Source organism: Lissotriton helveticus, chromosome 3_1, assembly GCF_964261635.1.
Source record: "Lissotriton helveticus chromosome 3_1, aLisHel1.1, whole genome shotgun sequence".
Taxonomy (NCBI): domain Eukaryota; kingdom Metazoa; phylum Chordata; class Amphibia; order Caudata; family Salamandridae; genus Lissotriton; species Lissotriton helveticus.
In genome coordinates this window covers 149,372,021-149,389,942 of record NC_136061.1, presented here as the reverse complement: position 1 = coordinate 149,389,942, position 17,922 = coordinate 149,372,021, and the positions used below count along the sequence as shown (strand labels likewise).

The 17,922-nt window shown below is 44.1% G+C and overlaps 1 protein-coding gene across 1 annotated transcript in view; it reads left to right on the top strand.

Annotated features, from left to right (window-relative positions):
* LOC144822741 (uncharacterized) overlaps positions 1-17,922 on the top strand; it is a 2,085,503-nt gene that overhangs the window by 927,936 nt on the left and 1,139,645 nt on the right. The window contains exons 65-66 of the mRNA XM_078680596.1: positions 4,917-5,168; positions 15,174-15,416. Coding sequence (XP_078536722.1) covers positions 4,917-5,168; positions 15,174-15,416 — 495 coding nt within the window. The remainder of the gene's footprint in view (positions 1-4,916; positions 5,169-15,173; positions 15,417-17,922) is intronic.

Sequence of the window (17,922 nt, the reverse complement as noted above, 5' to 3'; positions counted from 1 at the left end):
ACTGGAACCAAGCCCCCGTGCAATGCGTCGGCTGGCCGTTGCTAAGGCTGGGTGTCACTTGTCTCCAAAGATCTTCGGGTCCTTTCAAGGAACTTCTGTGATTGTGGTGGGCTCCCCTGTTTGCTCCGCCCTTCTCTGACTTACCTAGAGGTAGTGAGTCACTTGGACCTTGCTGGTCCTGACACTGCCCCTTCCTCAATTTCGGTGCCTGTTGCCAAGGTGTGTCGGTGCCTCTTCTGGACACTGACCCACTGGCTCTCGGCATCCGACATGGGACAGCTCATGAACAGCTCCTGGTCTTCCACAGCATAGCCTCGTCTGCGCAGCTTCGACTCTAAGGGCACCGTCAACCATCCTGCATCTTTCGACATTGGTAGGCATTCATCTTCCGTGCCTCCTGGTCACTCCTGAGTGGCATAGACTCTGTCCCCTCTGCTTGCATGTACCTATCATCTTGAATCCACCTTTCAGTTCCAACGAACTCCTTTGTCTTCTTCTCTAGCTGTATCATTCCTGAAGTCCTCTATTGTGGTCTACGGCGGTTTCGGACGTCACTGTGCACCCAGCTTCCCTGGTGTAGGTATCCTTGTTGCTGTGGTATCCACGGGTGGGGTGACTCTCTAACCTTCCATCCTCCACAGGGTTTCTTCAGGGTCCACAGGGAAGGCTCATTTTCCTTTAAAAATGCAACCACAAATTACCCATTGACTTGTATTACACATGCAGTTGTGTATACACACTGCACACGGCCTCCGTGGGATTCCTGGGTCCCCAACCCTTCCACGTCTTCTGGGTCCAGTTTCGACTTGAGCCATTGTTCCCATACCACTATTTTAGTATATGGTTTGGCCTCCCCCTGGAGACCACTGTGTATTTCTGCTACTTATGTGCTCTATTTCCTAAAGTATTGTGTGTATTGTGTACTATCTCCGGATAGGAGATAGTACAATTGTGTAAATGAGTATCTGTAATAAAATACATATTTTTATAACTACACTGTGTGATTCCTTTTCACTTAGCCTATACCATAAGATTAGGTTCTGGTAAAACAAGCAGCTTTACACTCCTTCTGGACTAAGCCTAATGGCTGCTCTCCACAGCTTCCACTTAGAGAGCTTTTTAAGGTTGTCTAAGGACCACTAAAAACTACCATAAGGGTTGCCTGGATTAGTGCAAGGTGCCTCACTTAAGTGGGCACCATATACAAAGCCAGCCTCTCATAGCCCTCAACTACTTCCTCTAGAAGGAGAAATTCAAGTTTCTCACTCTGGCTCAGGTACTGTCTGCCCTAGACCCAGGAGACTGGATGGTAGCGCTTGACTTGCAGGACGCCTATTTCCACATTCCTGTACTGCTGGTCCATCGTCGCTGCCTGCGATTGACAGTGGTCCAGGAGCACTTTCAGTTTGCTATTCTCCCCTTTGGCCTTACCAGTGCCCCACGGGTGTTCACCAAAGTGATGGCAGACAACCTACCGACTACTAGTTGTTGAAGGTGGGCTCGTCACAAGCAGTCATCTCCCATCTGCAGACTATGGCAAGCCTTTTGTATTTGCTGGGCTTCACTATCAATGTGCCGAAGTCACATGTGACTCCCTCTCAGATGCTCCCCTTCATCGGAGCAGTTCTGGACACAGTGCAGTTTTCGGGATTATCCTCCAGGATATTCGGGCTATGAAACTGATATTTGAGCCTCTATACTGGATTTCGTTGAGAATGACTTAGAGGCTGTTGGGCCTCATGGCCTCTTGCGGACCATGTCAGATGGCACATACGGGCACTGCAATGGGACCTGAAGTTCCAATGGGCGCAGCAACGGGGAAATCTCACCGACTTGGTACAGTTCTCAGATGGGAAGGCAATCTGGGAGAGGTGGAGATCAGAGTACTCTGGTCTCCAGTGGAGGCCCGGCAACAAATAAACCAGTTGGAGCTTCGGGCTATCTGGCTGGCACTAAAAGCCTTTGTGCCGTCCATCAAGGGGAGGCTGGTTCAGCTGTTGTCAGACAACATGACCACCATGTACTGCAACAAGCAAGGCGGGATGTCAAGAGGCTTTGTGTCTCTGGGCTTGGCTGGAACAGCAGAGCATTTCCCCAGTTGTTCAGAGTCTGGCCGGTTCTCTGAATGCCAGAGTGGACAAACCCAGCCAAAGGTGCCTAGTGGATCACGAGTGGCATATCCGTCCGGGGTGGTGCAAGGGCTCTTTCAGCAGTTTGGAGAGCCTTGGTTAGATTGGTTCACCTCCGTAGAGAACGCGCAACGTCAGTAGTTTTGTGCGATGGAGTTTCCAAGACGGCTCTCGCTGGACGTCCCTTTTCATCATGAGTGGAGCTCCGGCCTCCTCTACGCCTTTCCATTCATATCACTCCTTCCCAGAGTGCTCAAGAAGATGAGGAGCAACCGGGCACAAACATCCTTGTGACTCCGGACTGGTCACGGAGAGTCTGGTATCCTGAGCTTCTGGCAATGAGCATTGATCCTTCAACCAGGCTAACCCTTCAGGAAGATGTCCTGCCGCAGTAGCAGGGGAGGGTTCTCCACCTGAACCTGTCCACTCTCTGCCTCCTTGCGTGGTAGATTGAGCAGCGACAGCTGACAGCTTTCGACCTTCCTCCCGAAAGCTGTGATGTTATTCTGGCAGCAAGGCATCCCTCCACGAAGTCGGTATGCGCCTGCCGATGGTCCACATTTTGTAAATATTGTACAGAACGGTCTATTGAACCTCTATCTGCATCTTTTTCTGATATCTTCCTGTTCATACTTTCCATAGCCCAGCAGGGCTCTGCTCTGTACACCTTGAAGGGCTATCTTTTGGGCCTTTCCTCTTTTCATTGGCTGCGTGATCAGCCTTCTTTTTTCAAATCCCCTCTGGTGCAGAGATTCTTGAAGGGGTTAACCCACTTGTTTCCCCCTTCACATTTTATTTTGGTACAGTGGAACTTTAAGTTAATTCTCACCTTTCTGATGTGTGTACCGTTTGCACCGCTGCACAACTGCCCTTTACAGCTGCACACCATCATAAAAAGCCTTCCTAGTGGCAATAACCTCTCCCAGGAGGGTTAGGGAACTGCAGGCACTGCCATCACAGCCTCCTTACCTGACAGTCTTTCCAGCTAAAGTGGTGCTCCCACAAGGGCATATATTCTACCTAAGGTGGTAACACCCTTTCATATGGGGCAGTCACTTACTCTACCCACTTTCTATTCACCTCCATACACTTCCAAGGAAGACAAGTGTCTCCATTGTCTAGACCCAAAAAGAGCATTATTGTTCTACCTCGATCGAACCAAAGAGTTTCAGGGGGAGGACCAACTTTTTATAGAGTATGTGGGTGCAACGAAAGGGCGTCCTGTCCAAAAGAAGACTGTATCCTGCTGGGTTATCCTCTGTATCAAAACCTGTTATGCCTTAGTGAAGAAGGCTCCTCCTGAAGAGCTTAGAGCCCATTCCACCAGTGCAAAAGTGGCCAACACGGTTCTCCAGCGTGGTGTTCCCATTTTGGATATCTGCCAAGCAGCCACATCACCATCTTTGCACACGTTTGCCACACTACTGCCTGGATTCCCAAGTTTGCAGAGAAGTCCTGTTTGGTCGCTCTGTCTTGCAGAATTTCCTGGTCTAAACCTTTCCGCAGTCCCTCCTCTGGGGATGGCATTGCTTGGGTATCTGTTCAAAGATAAGGAATCTGCAGCCAGATGTCTCTATCAGATGGACAAGTTACTTGCCTTCGATAACACCTTATCTGGTAGAGACATGATCTAGCCGCAGATTCCTTACCGACCTACCCTTCCTCTCCGCACTGCGGATTGGTTCTAGTGTAGGGCTTTCCCCTTCAGGGCCCTAGTTGCCTTTTTTAACAAACCATGGTCAGTCACTTCATGGATCCGAGTTTCTGGCGTGGAAAGTTTTGAAAAGTACTGACGTCAGCGCACTAGAGTGGTGGTTATATCGATGGCACGAACGTCACAACGACGACGAACCCGATGCCTAGGAAGTCACGTGGAGTCGATTGACGCCACCTACCGGCGCCCAGGTGTGCTGCTATCAAAAATCTTCTGTATTCAGCCTGATGCCTGGAAGTTCAAATGTAAGGAATCTGTGGCTATGTCATGTCTCTGCCAGATAAGGCGTTACTAATGGTAAGTAACTTGTCTTTCTGGGTAAATTAGTCATGGTCCATATTTCTCCAAATCAGAAACCCAGCTGGTATCATCAGTGTGTGTGGGCAAAAGCTTCTGGTAAATACTGATCGTATTTGGGGACAACCAGAAGCCCTGCAGCTCCCAGTAAGATATAGCCTGTGATGCCCAAACATCTTATTGTTTTACCAGTGAAATCAAATTATTTAGAAAGGGTCTGAATCAGCCCAGCGCATCATTTGCTGCTCCTGCTTCTTCATGTGCACTGTCCAGGAAATTCTCTATTAAGGGGTCTTAATTCATATTCATAGACATTAGAATATCTACATACATGGTATCTCGGAGATAGTCTCATTTCAATGAATACAATCCCAATTCAATTGATACAGACGGCGGTTACAGATAAATAACTGTTTGTTCTTGTGGTCCACTATATCATAAATGGCAGTTGTAGTGCAGCTGTATTTCTGTCCATTGCTGTTATCCTCTTACGTCACGACTCAGTCTCCATGCCACTTCTGGAATTGAATGATAAGTGGCTCCTAATCCAGAGTCTGTGGAATTCCAGATGTCTGTATTCTGCTTGAAATTGCTTTTACTATAGTAGGAGGCAGTGGCCGTGCAAAAAGGTCGCTTTAATTAACTCCATGAAATTTCCAATAAATGCTAAGGAATTGCTGTAAATACAGTCTTCTCAGGGATGGTATTCTTTAATTAGAAACATTTTTCTTCCATAATGAAATCAAACCTTCCCCTTCTCAATTTCTCCCTAACAGTTGCATCTGATCCTCAGCCCGAGCCAGCCATTGTTTAGTAACATCATTGAAGATGAAGGTGGACTCATCACAACATCATCAAAGCAACAGGAGTTCAATTTTGTTAAAAGAAATGAGAAGGCAGGCAACCAGCTCCATGCTCTTGATGGGTACCAGCCGACGTTTGACATGCCCGGTGTGCAGAAGCTACTGAAGGAAGCAATGCGGGAGTACAACAAAGCGAATCCAAGGATGAGCGTTACTTTTTATAAGGTTAGAAATCATGTGTTTCATACAATTCACATTATGGGGCCAATATTCTCGGAACATATAATTAAGCTCATGCTAATAGTTTCCCCTTTAATAGTTAATTTGAGAAACATCACAGCCACAACTCTTCATATGTAGGCAATATCACTTCCACGTGTAAACATATCAACAATACCTCTTCTGTTCTTTACTAGGCCTGGGCAGTTAACTACACTCTACACTCCATTCGCGGAGTTTGCTGAGTTGTCTGCACTCCGCACTCTGCGGAGCTCGCAGGGTGCAGAAAACTCTGTTTCGCAAGTACGAGCTGCCGCTCGGGTAGAATTTCTACACGAGCGGCAGGAATACCAGAACAAACTGCAGTTCGCACTGCACTCACCACTCGCGGAACTTCGCTGAGTTTTTTTGTAACTTTGCGGAGTTCTGCGTATCAAAACTCCACGAACTACGCCCAGGCCTACTCCTGACAGAAATTCCCTTAAAAAGAAGATCCTCAAACCTAAGATGTGTACGTTGACTCTTGGCTCCCTTGAATTATTGTGTTTCTGCAAAACCTAAACACACAGAGCTGATTTATCTTCATGAGTCTTCAGCTGTTCAGCGTTGTTATTCGTGCGCAGAAACAAGAATTGGAAAAGGCAACTCATGTGGCATTGACTCTTGTCAATTCTGGTTGTGTTTTGACATGGTGTTTGTAAAACCTTCGGTTTAGGACCTGCCAAACTCTCACTAATATAAAAAAAAAACATTGGCTAAAAGCAAAAATATTTTTTTTGGCTCATAAAGCATACCTTGCCGTGGCTGTCCCTGATACTGAAGGAAATTCTTTTGTGTGGCTATGTGGATGTGCTGTTTGTGAAGGAGCGGAATGCTGTCACTCACTGCAAGTTATCAAATGACTGAAGTGGGCTGACCCATTGTATGTTGTAGTGGGCAGAAGAAAAATGTGAATGACACGATAATAAACTAATGAATGAAGAGGGCTGGATGAAAGCCTCTATAAGTAAGTATATTACTAATATAATTTTAGTAAAATAAAAAGGTTTGGCTAACTCCAGACCTACAAATGTTACATTACCTAACGTAAATGAAAAATATTGTAAAAAAAAAAAGTCATCACTCTGCTTTCCATTTGTTTTGCTTCTAGCACTAAAATTATGCAATTATGCACCACAATCTCTTAAATTTTGATTTTCCTGCCAAAGGATGTTGAGTGTAGCTGCATGTGGCACAAAGGGAATAGGCTGAGAGTCAAAACATTGCAAGATGAACACTGTCAGTTGCAAATATGCATAAAAAATGACATAGTTGCAGGTAACTGTGCGGCAGCGGTCATCAGATTAGGGGGCAGGCCCCCTCGTGGGGGGCCTTAAATGACCCTGGGGGGAGGAGGTGAGGAGGCTCCAGGCACTGGCGTAACGAAAACTGAGGGGGCCTCCCTGCACGGTACATAGAGGGGCCCACTCCGGGCTCATCCATGAGCTCTCTGGCCAAAGTGCAGTGCCGAGGGGGCCCCTTGGAGTTTGGGCCCCCCCCGCACCGCGTGGGCTGCGGGGACCTGTGTTACGCCCCTGGTTCTGGCCAAAAGAAGCATCATGCTGTTAAGACTCCTTGTTTGTAAGTGAAAAAATAAGTGGCAGTAAGACACTCTGTAATTGGCCATCACTAACATCTTTTGGCATTTATATCGTGACTGAGAGGAGGTGTCAGATGGAAAGGGACAACAAATGTTCCTCAAACGTCCCTCCTTCCATTTCTGATAATCACACTGTGGACACATTTAAGATCTAGCTGACCAGAATAATTTGTTTGGCATTCATGTATTTGTTTGCATTTAAAAAAAGGTGTAGCAGAACTTAACTACAATGTTTAATTATGTTTATATTTAGACATATTTAAACCCTGCCAATTTAATAGAATTGTTGTGAAAAATGTTGGGGGAGCCCCATGAATCATTTATTTTCCTTCATGGGGGGCACTGCATAAAAAAGTTTGAAGACCACTGCTCTGTGGGGATGAGGGAAAATAATCACAATAAGAAAAACATACAGTGACAAGGAAAGCCACCACCACGCTTCTCAGTTCTCCAAAACACATCACAGCATTTTGGATTTTGAAGTAAAAACATGAATACGCCATCACTTGATTCTCCCCTGCATATCTGCTATGGCTGTGCAAAACATTTCACCTGTGCAGCAACTTTTAAAGAAATATTCTATAGGTGTAGAATTTTGCATGTGTTTGCGTCATTGTTCAATGACTTTCCTATGCACCTGTAATGGTTTCACCAGTACAGTGGGCTGCCCAATCCGTCAATAGTGCTAGAAATAGAAAGCTGATAGGCGGGTTGTATTAGGGAAATTGTATTTGCTACATGAAATCTTACAAGTGCTGGCTTTTCTCTGTGGTATGACATTTTATTTTTAAGATTTTGTTAATACATTTGGAAATTATAATTTTTTGTTTTAAGCTGAGAAAACGTCAGAAACTCCAGGACACGTTCTGCATTCTTATGTAATTTTAATATCACACTAATTACCCTGATGTGTGGCGCTGAAGTCCTGTCTACATGGGTAGCACGCTACACTGTGTAGGGTGTGTGGTTGGAAGGATGTTGTCTTTGTTTTGATGCCATGTGGGAAGGGTTTCTATGTGGTGTGTGATGACCACCGAGGAATAATTATCGTGAAATGAGACAGTGCTTAGCAGTGTGATGAATGAAGAGGTGTAAGGGATAGGAGCGCAGTTAAAGGTTTTAAGTAACCTGGCAGCTTTGCGCAGCTCTGCAAGTCCCTTTATGAACTATGCTCATAGTTCACTTAACTGATTACTTTACTGGGTTGTCCATTCTGAGATATTTTGTTTACAATGCATGTTCCTAAGCAGGCATATATTAAAGGTTAAAACAGTAGAGAGATCTGCCGGGATGGGCTTAGTTGATATCATGTTATGGTCATTGCGAGATGTCTACAAGCAGTCATAGTATGTAGATTGTAGGGACCTGCAGTGGTAAACTAAACTAAAAACCCTCCATTGGCTAGGGGCATGTGCCTCACATATTTAGTTATTCAATGTTTGTTCAGTTAGTGATGGGTGTTTTATTTGCTTTGGACTGGTACAGTACTGGGTGATGATAATGCCCCTTAGGAGTTTGTCTTGTATGCGTGTCAAGCAGTAAACGTAATGTAAGTTCAGCTTATGGGTATTCAGATTTCCAAGAAATAACAGCTTTATTTCTTACTCGTACCAGCTCTTTCTGGATGGGCTTATAACTTGCAATTACTTAAGATTTCTTCTTCTAGACATATCTCTCAAACATTTGTCATGGTAGACAGGAATGCCAAGATGTCCACTGGTAGGCATGAATACCTAGATGCTCACTGGTAGACAAGAATGCCTAGATGCTCACTGGTAGACAAGAATATCAAGATGCTTACTGGTAGACAGGAATGCCTAGATGCTCACTGGTAGACAGAAATGCCAAGATGCTCACTGGTAGACAGGAATGCCAAGATGCTCACTGGTAGACAAGAATGCCAAGATGCTTACTGGTAGGCAGGAATGCCTCGATGTTCACTGGTAGACATGAATGCCTAGATGCTCACTGGTAGACAGGAATGACCAGATGCTCACTGGTAGACAAGAATGCCAAGATGCTCACTGGTAGACAAGAATGCCAAGATGCTTACCCGTAGACAGGAATGCCTAGATGCTTACTGGTAGACAAGAATATCAAGATGCTTATAGGTAGACATGAATGCCAAGATGCTCACTGGTAGACAGGAACGTCAAGATGCTCACTGGTAGACAAGAATGCCAAGATGCTTACGTGTAGACAGGAATGCATAGATGCTCACTGGTAGACAAGAATATCAAAATGCTTACTGGTAGACAAGAATGCCTAGATGTTCACTGGTAGACATGAATGCCTAGATGCTCACTGGAAGACAAGAATGCCAAGATGCTTACTCGTAGACAAGAATGCCAAGATGCTTACGCGTAGACAAGAATGCCTACATGCTCACTGGTAGACAAGAATATCAAGATGCTTACTGGTAGACAGGAATGCCTAGATGTTCACTGGTAGACATGAATGCCTATATGCTCACTGGAAGACAAGAATGCCAAGATGATTACTCGTAGACAAGAATGCCAAGATGCTCACTGGTAGACAAGAATGCCAAAATGCTTTCTCGTAGACAGGAATGCCTAGATGCTCACTGGTAGACAAGAATATCAAGATGCTTACTGGTAGACAGGAATGCCTAGATGTTCACTGGTAGACATGAATGCCTAGATGCTCACTGGAAGACAAGAATGCCAAGATGCTTACTCGTAGACAAGATTGCCAAGATGCTTACTCGTAGACAAGAATGCCTAGATGCTCACTGGTAGACAAGAATATCAAGATGTTTACTGGTAGACAGGAATGCCTAGATGTTCACTGGTAGACATGAATGCCTAGATGCTCACTGGTAGACAAGAATGCCAAGATGCTCACTGGTTGACAAGAATGCCAAGATGCCCACTGGTAGACAAGAATGCAAATATGATTACTGGTAGACGGGTTGGAGGAGTGTGATCGACTAAGGATCCCTTTGCCCCCTGATAGTGAGCTTGTTGTATATACGCAGTCCCCAGCAGAGGTAGCTGAGAGGAGCATAGGCGAGATACCCAATAATTTCATATCTTGGAACATTGCATGGCTTGCAAATAAGTTCCAAGACCCATTAAGGGTGCAATTTGTGAAGCAATTCCCTGTAATTAGCTTTCAAGAAACATGGTCGGTGGATTGCGATTTACTCTTGGAAGGTTATAAGGTTTTTTTGTCCCAGCTACTCCTTCAGCGAGTGGAAGACCTAAGGGCGGTCCAGCTGTGTATATATCTTTGGCGGTCGACTGTCAAATTCAGGTTGTAGTAACCACAAATCCAGGAATACTGGCATTGACAGCCAAAAAGGGGGACACAAGATGGGGACTTATCAACTTTTACAACTCTGTGGCCTGCCCTTACGGTGCCTGTAATATCACCACTCTGGGCGCATTTTTCAGACAGTCTTTTGGTCCTATTCTAAATAACCTTATGGTTTTTGGTGATTTTAACATCCATCCTTGTGGAAACCCAATGCTATCTAGTATATCTGAGTTGGGCTGTTCCTGTATGAAGGGATTTCATTTTGAACATCATGCTCAGGGGGCATTGTTGAATAATTTGACAAATTAATTGGACATGATAGCCGTGATGTCCTTAACTGCCCGGCACACCACATTCCTGTACCAACATTTAAAGGGCATGGTAGGGGGTCGTTCATAGATTTTATCTTAATCTCCTCTTCCTTACAATCCTTATTTCATGGTTTTGAAATTGTTGAGAGGGAATATAGTGATCATAACTCTCTTTGTGTTTATATGCGGGGTCCCTTATCAACACGAATTGCAGAGGTAACAAGTAGGGACTCACTTAGACCAACTGATGGGATACAACGACTTAAATGGCACCAGATCTCCCAAGATAAATTTTACAGTGAAGTAATTGTATCCTGTGCTCCCGAGTTAACACTATGTACTTCTGTAGGTTCCTCTCCCATTGAAGTTCTTGGCGCGCATGAACTAATAGAGCGTAAAGTTAGTGAAATCTTAAGTGCCCAGGCTGGTATAACAGCTACCCCAGTCCCCAGATGGTTTGACTCCCACTGCTCTAAGGCAGCTAAAAAGCTGAGGGAAGCTCTGTCAGCCAAGCCAAGAAATAAAATTGTGGTATGTGCATGCCGTAAAGAATACAAGTTAGCCTTGGTCAGACGGAAGGGTGCCCTGAAGGAGGAGGCATGGAGGGAACTGATTGACTCAAGCACTCTCAGGAACAGCTCTAGGTTCTGGAGTGTTGTGAATCGACCCCTTTGTGGTCAGTAAGTGGGGGTCTTTAGATTCGCATATCAATGAGGAGGAATGGGTGCTCCATTTTAAATCTATGTTTGATAGCCCTAAGGAGCATACTTGCCAGGACGTTCGGGATATAAATGCCCCTATAATGATATTTGAAAGGGGTGAGGTTATGGTAGCCATTGTAGGGCTATCCACAAACAAAGCGCCGGGCCTCCAGACCTGTTTAAGTCCGACCCTTTGTTCTGGGCTCCGGTACTGGAGGCTGTGTTCAACGCAGCTGCAAAAAACGGCTGTCCTCAGTCTTGGGCCTCTTTCACCATAGTCCCTGTTTTTAAGAAGGGTGACAGAAATAGCACCCACTGTTACAGGCCAAGCTCCCTCCTTGACTCAGTGTTTAAGGTTGTAGGATGCATTCTCTTGCAGAGACCATCCACATGGGCGGAGGAGCACAAGATCCTGTTGGATGTCCAGTTTGGATTTCGGTCGGGGCACTCTACTGTTGCTCGGTGTCTTAATTTATCTATCTTACTGAGCAAATATACCGTTGCCCGCCCCGGTACAGTCTACCTTGCCTTCATGGACATTTCCTCCGCATTTGACTGCGTCAACAGGGTTAAATTGTGGCAGTCCATGAGGGCAATGGGGGTGGATAACAGAATTGTTAATTTCGTAGAGGATTTGCATAAGTCAACTAAGGCTAACGTTAGCTTTTCGCAGGACCTTCGGGTCACTAGGGACCTTGAAACAAAGAGGGGAGAATGGCAAGGGTGCATTCTGGCTCCATTCTTGTTTAATCTTTACATTAATGATTTGGAAACTGCACAAAGATCCACTGGGGTTGATTACCCGTGCGTAGGGCAGCTTAATATCCCCGTCCTGCATTACGCTGACATGCCGTCCTTATATCCAGGACTGCAATATGTTTGCAATCTCAATTAACAGCATTCTCCAGTTTTATGATGGACAGGGATTTGGCAATAAATAATTCAAAATCTTACATAATGCAAGTGGGGCTACGACCCAAAAAAGTTTTCAATTCAGTGTTGGCCCTGCTAAAGTCCCCCACACTAAAGTTTTCTGTGATGTTCTGGCGCTGCACCCTCTGGTATTTTGGTTGAGGTGTTGGTTAAACAAAGAGTTTACTCTTAAGTATTTAATTTTAAGAGAGTGTTTGCCCCTCGATAATGCATCTCGAATTCCTTGACTTAACTACATTAAAACCAGCCTGGAAGGGCTAGGGTGCGCTGATCTTTTTTGTAATCCTGAATCCATTGTTAAGACGGATGTGGAATTAATTAGGGTAGCCTTCTTAACCTCAGATAAATTGGACAGGGAGGCTCAGGAGATGCTGAAACACAGTGTTCGTACATTTTTAATGCTCAAAACAATTCTGACAACGGAACCTTATCTAATTGGGTTTCTATCAATACACGAGAGGGGTATTTTTTCATTAACTAGGATTCAGATGAACCTTTTTATCTCTTTCTAGCCAGGCCTAAGGGATACAGTAGAGGTCAATTGCTAGCTCCCTGTGGCTGCGAGGGACAGTCTCCATAGGATTTGCTGCATCTTATGTTTTTATATAAGTTCTATGAAACCCCTTGAAGGTATTTTTTGGTTCACATTTTAAAGAATGAATTTTATTCAGGCCGGTCCTGCATTCATTTAGCTGCTATTGCTGAAAGAGGACTGTATTAATTTTATAGTGGGGTTTTCAAAAGCTACCATGAAATCCAAAGCCTCTATGGATGTTTAATCAATGGATGATCTATGTAGGATCTATTAGGCCTAGCGTGCGCCATTAAGTAAAAAAATAGGAAGTTATGTTTTCTGGGCACATTGCACTTGAAAGGTTCTGATCAATTGGGGATGTTGGTATAAGGGGTTTATCCATAAATTGTGTATAGGGTCAAATTTTTAAAATCATTTTTTAACATATTACTGTTTTTATGTACTTGTAACCGTTGTAACTTTTAAGGTTTTCTGACGTGAAACCAAATAAAGTTTCTTTGAATTGAATTGAATTGAATTGACAGGAATGCCAAGATGCTCACTGGCAGACAAGAATGCCAAGATGCTTTCTGGTCGACAAGAATGCCAAGATGCTCAATGGTAGACAGGAATACCTAGATGCTCACTGATAGACAAGATGCCAAAATGCTCACTTGTAGACAGGAATGCCAAGATGCTTCTGGTAGACAGGAATGCCAAGATGCTCACTGCTAGTATTTGCTCTGCAGCTCACATTTTTTAATTGAAAAGGGCAAACTTTGCTTTCCTTTTTTGCAAGTCAAAAATTAACTAATGTTAACGTATATTACTACCACATAGAGAGGAAAAACTGCAATATGAAGCTTAAGAGAAAAAGAAAATTATTATTATTATGATTACTATTATTACAAGGCATCGCTTTACATTCACACTATAATGCAGGAGAAGTAGAATTTGTACATTTGGCTTCAGCAGTTGAATCCGATCCTTCTTGACTTGAAACACTAATTTTCGAGAAAATAACTGTTTTTGATGCACACTTAAATCAGTGATGATTCATTCGATCTATTTAAGCAATTTGTGTCACATTCACTCCTTATTTACAAGATATGCACAGCATCTAAGAGCCAAATCATCTACTCCTGCACAGTCTATTTCGCAGTAGTAAAGAATCTTTCACTTTCATTGACACCTTGGTCTTTCCTTGTTTCTCCTCATGCGGGAGCATAGACGAGTATCCATTTTCCAGAAGATTCACTGTCACTGTTATTCTAAGTGAGCCAAAGCAGTGAGCCTCGCGGGTGAAAAACAGCGCTTTATAAATCCTGTTGACATAAACAACTATGATGAAGATCTGCTGTCAGTCGCTACCAGTGCAGGTAAGCTCAGTGGGGCAGTGGGGCAGTGGGGCAGGGGAGCGGGGGAGGAGGGAGGAGGGGAGAGTCGACAGAATAGGTTTTATTTATTTATTTAATTTTACCTATTCTGTCGTCTTCCCGGCCCCTCCTACCCCACCCGCCCAGCCATACTGAGCTTACCTGCACTGGCAGCGACTGTCTGCTGGACAGCCACATTAGCAACTCATCATCTTGCCTGCTGTTAGCATTAGTCTGGATATCAGGCCCAGAACGAATGATACATTTAACCTCTTGACAACTTGACACCATACTTACTCATGCACACCCCTCAGTCAACATGGTCATGCCTGAAAGATAGCTTATGAAGGAGCTGGATGTAAAAGTAGGGAAATCAGCTAATTCCATTTACTCAGTAGATCCCTGACACTACCGAAGCTCACATTGAATCTCAAACACAACCAACTCTGAGCGTGAAGGTTTCACAGTTTTTGTTGGAACTGAGTGTAATTCATGGTGGGGAGGTGCAGTTGGATGGGACCTTACCCTAGATGTCATTCTTTTAGAAGGTTTATGATGTCCCATGATTTAGTGATTCTCAGAAGTTGGTATTTTATGACCTTAAGATTACATATAGAATTATAGATTGGTAACAGTGAATTACGTGGAAGTATTTCACTGAGGGCTTCTGAGTGGCTTTAAATAAGAACGCAAGGGAAGCTCACGCGGTCTATGATTTCAGTCAGAACCCCGAGGTGAAAAAATCCCCTGTAATTCACTTTTTACAAATCTATAATTTTATGTTACGTATGGCCCCAAATCATCTTCCTCTGCTTTCAGGTACTCCACAGGGGCAGAGGAGTAATGAGGGACAGGTGTAATAAAAGATCCATATGTAACATGACCTCTATTCCATGTCCAAAATGTTATTAAAAAAAAAACCTGTCCTCCTGCCACTCATCCCCATCACTCTCAGTGTCCTCTCCCCCAGAAGCTGTGGTCCCTGTTTTTCCAGCATTGTACTCAGAGAGCCCTGCCAGAGCAGCTCGGAATTCTGTTATGATGTAGCAATTGTAACAACTGTTGCTGCATCATACATTGAGTAACTGGATTTATATTTAGTTATTCTCTCTAGTGTCTCCTTATCATAGCCATACATGACAGAACGCCAGTTTCTAACACGCGCTACCTTTCCTTACCGTCAAATACAGTGATGTTATTTTCTTTTTGTCGTTTGCCTTTTGTTGATGTCTCATCCACAGAATATTTTGTTTTCTAGAGTACACTGAAACATTTATGTCGTTTGACCCGTAACCTGTGGAGTCCTCATGAAAGTGCCCATACCATGCTCTGTGGAGAAGGATGCCCAAAATCCAGTGCCCTCTTGGTTAGACTGGCAGCCCATCTTTGTGGCTTCACTGTGGTCCAAGTCGGTTTTCCTCCAACAGATGAAAGCACTGAATGGAAAGCGCATCACTTCAAAACGCAGTTGGTCGACAGCTACATAAATGCTGGGCTAAAGGTACTGTATTCTGAAAAAAATACGTTTTCCAATTGTATAACTGACATAGAAAGAGGGGGACCATGTCAATAATTTTGAAGGTACTTGATAATATATAGTTTTATTAATGTTCAATTGTAAAGGGTATTCTTTAAAGTTCTACATTGACAATGTACATATTTTGTATTAGCTAATGTCTCTTTCTCGATTGACAATTTATAAGTGGAAGATATTTTAGACCCTCTGATGAAGAATTAGATGTATCAATTAGATTTTATTCTCACTTATTACAATTCACAGAAATGCTTCGGGTGCGACTTTTTTTTCAAGGTTCCAGTGATACACATCTTCATACAGGGGCTGAAAAGGTTGTATCTACCTGTTCGCTGGGAGTGCCATGTCGTTCTCTTGTGGTCAATATAATCACATTTTGACTTGATGCCTAAATGTGACATAGATTTGTCCTTGAGAGGCTGCCTTCCTGGTAATGATAGTATCGGCTAGGAGCTTTAGTGAAACTCAGGCCCTGTTTGTGAATAATTCTTTAATGCCATGTCTTCATGAGTGTGTTTCTATGGACCAGTCCAGCTTTTTGCTGAAGGTAGTCTCGGATTTCCATGTTTTAACCAGACCATTTCTATCCCAGCTTTCCCCAGCTTTTTTTCTCAAACCCTAATACATTGGCTGAACATGCCATTCACACATTGGTATTTAGAAGGACTTTGATGTAATACATCGAGAGCATGTCCTATTTCCGAGTTACCATGCAATGGCGGTGTCCTGTTTTCAAGATAATGCATGTAAACCAGTTATGGGTTAATAGTGGAATGCATTCAGCTGTGTTTTGAGGCAGGAGTGTTGCCTACAGTTCATCCACACGACCAGAGGTTAAAATGCAATAGTTGCACTATTTCGAAGTGTTTCAATGTTCAAAATGTATAAAGTTATGCCTTGGAAGTCGATACACACTTTATATTCACATTGCTGTTGGCATTCAGGTGCAAGAGCTGATGCTCGGGTACGGGCAAGTGTACTCATGAATCCGTGTGACTTGTTGAACCTTTTTTGTTTATACGCTCATATTGGGACACTGCTTTTTTTCAGTTTCAAGGTTATGAGTGTCTTGAGGATCACTACATTGAGTTGCAGAAGGTGCTTACGTGCAACAATAGTTCTTCATTGAGGAGAGGCCCCTTCACACTAGGCAAGATGGCGCCTGAGTGAGAGGACGCTGTTGTATCGCTCTCACAGACCTCTGTGCTCTGCCTGAGTTTAAGGTTGTACTCTGGTTTTTTATCATAATGGCTTTGTTGAGATAAACGAGATCAGAGTCAGGAGTTTAAAGAAAAAGCAGACGTATTATACCTGGTCGAAGCGTGGTGAGCCTCCTGTTGAGCGGTCTCGATGAGGTCTTGGTGTCGCGCGAAGAAGCGAGAGAGAAGTGCCTTGTGCTTTGGGCTGGCGGTTAGCAGCTAGCGGCTTACTCTGGATCAGATCGGATGACAAGCGCCTTCCAGTGTCGTGTTTTGTAAGTGAGCTGCTGACTGGTGTCTGCGGGAAAAAAAAAACCCTTGCATCGGCAACGGCAGCGGTAATGGCATATTTTGCATAATTGGAGCAGCCCCGAGGACTTACAGACCGTAGACCCGCAGAGTGTCTTCCTGGGGGGTGAGCTGCAAAACTGTGAGTGCTGACTGCTGTTTCACATCGGAGACAATAGCGTTGGAGGCAAACAGGGGCAGGATTCTAGTGGACTGGATTGGACTGTGACTCGAGGCGAGGCGGCGTGGAGGTACTCGTAGTTACTATTGCTTCTTTTTTGCTCCCTTTTCTGCTCCCTCTGCAAGTCTTCACTGGTATCCAACCTCATTGTGAGTGTATCTATGATGCTGACGACACTGGCAGTAGAGGCATAATTGTGGATATTGTAGATACGAGCAGTCTTCGGGGGGGGGGGAGCTTCATGTTGTGGGCCCATTATTTTTGCAGCACGTTTTTAGAATGTTAAATCAGCTGCAGCTGTCTTGTGTTTGGAGTATTAGCGGGAGAGGTGACAGTCGCTCCTGATTCACTCCTCACTCCTGATCTTTACTCGGTGTATCCGCTGTAGAAAGTACTGAGTTCTTTCCTCTCTGCTGTGTGGAGGGGAAAACAGTCATCACTCGTCTCACAGAAGCCAGGGAGTCTAAAACAAAAAATCGCTAGGAAAAAAAAAGGGGAATCCAATTTGTGCGCTCCCCAGTGGCTGCTCAGCCTTGCCCTACAGTTTTTTGTTTTTTTTTTACATACAAGATCTTTATTGGCAAGGTATATGGGGATGAAAATTAGCCTGTACTCAATATCTTGTACTGAACTGAACTGAGCTAATAGATCGCTAAGTAGAGTGGTGATCTGACAGTCTGACAGACAGTCTGACAGACGAAAAAAAATTACAAGTATTGCGGCTGAGGTGACTAGTGCTGACTAGTGGTGATTTAATTCTTTCCCAGCTGCCTGCAATGAGAGTGGGGCCAGTAAAGAATAAAAA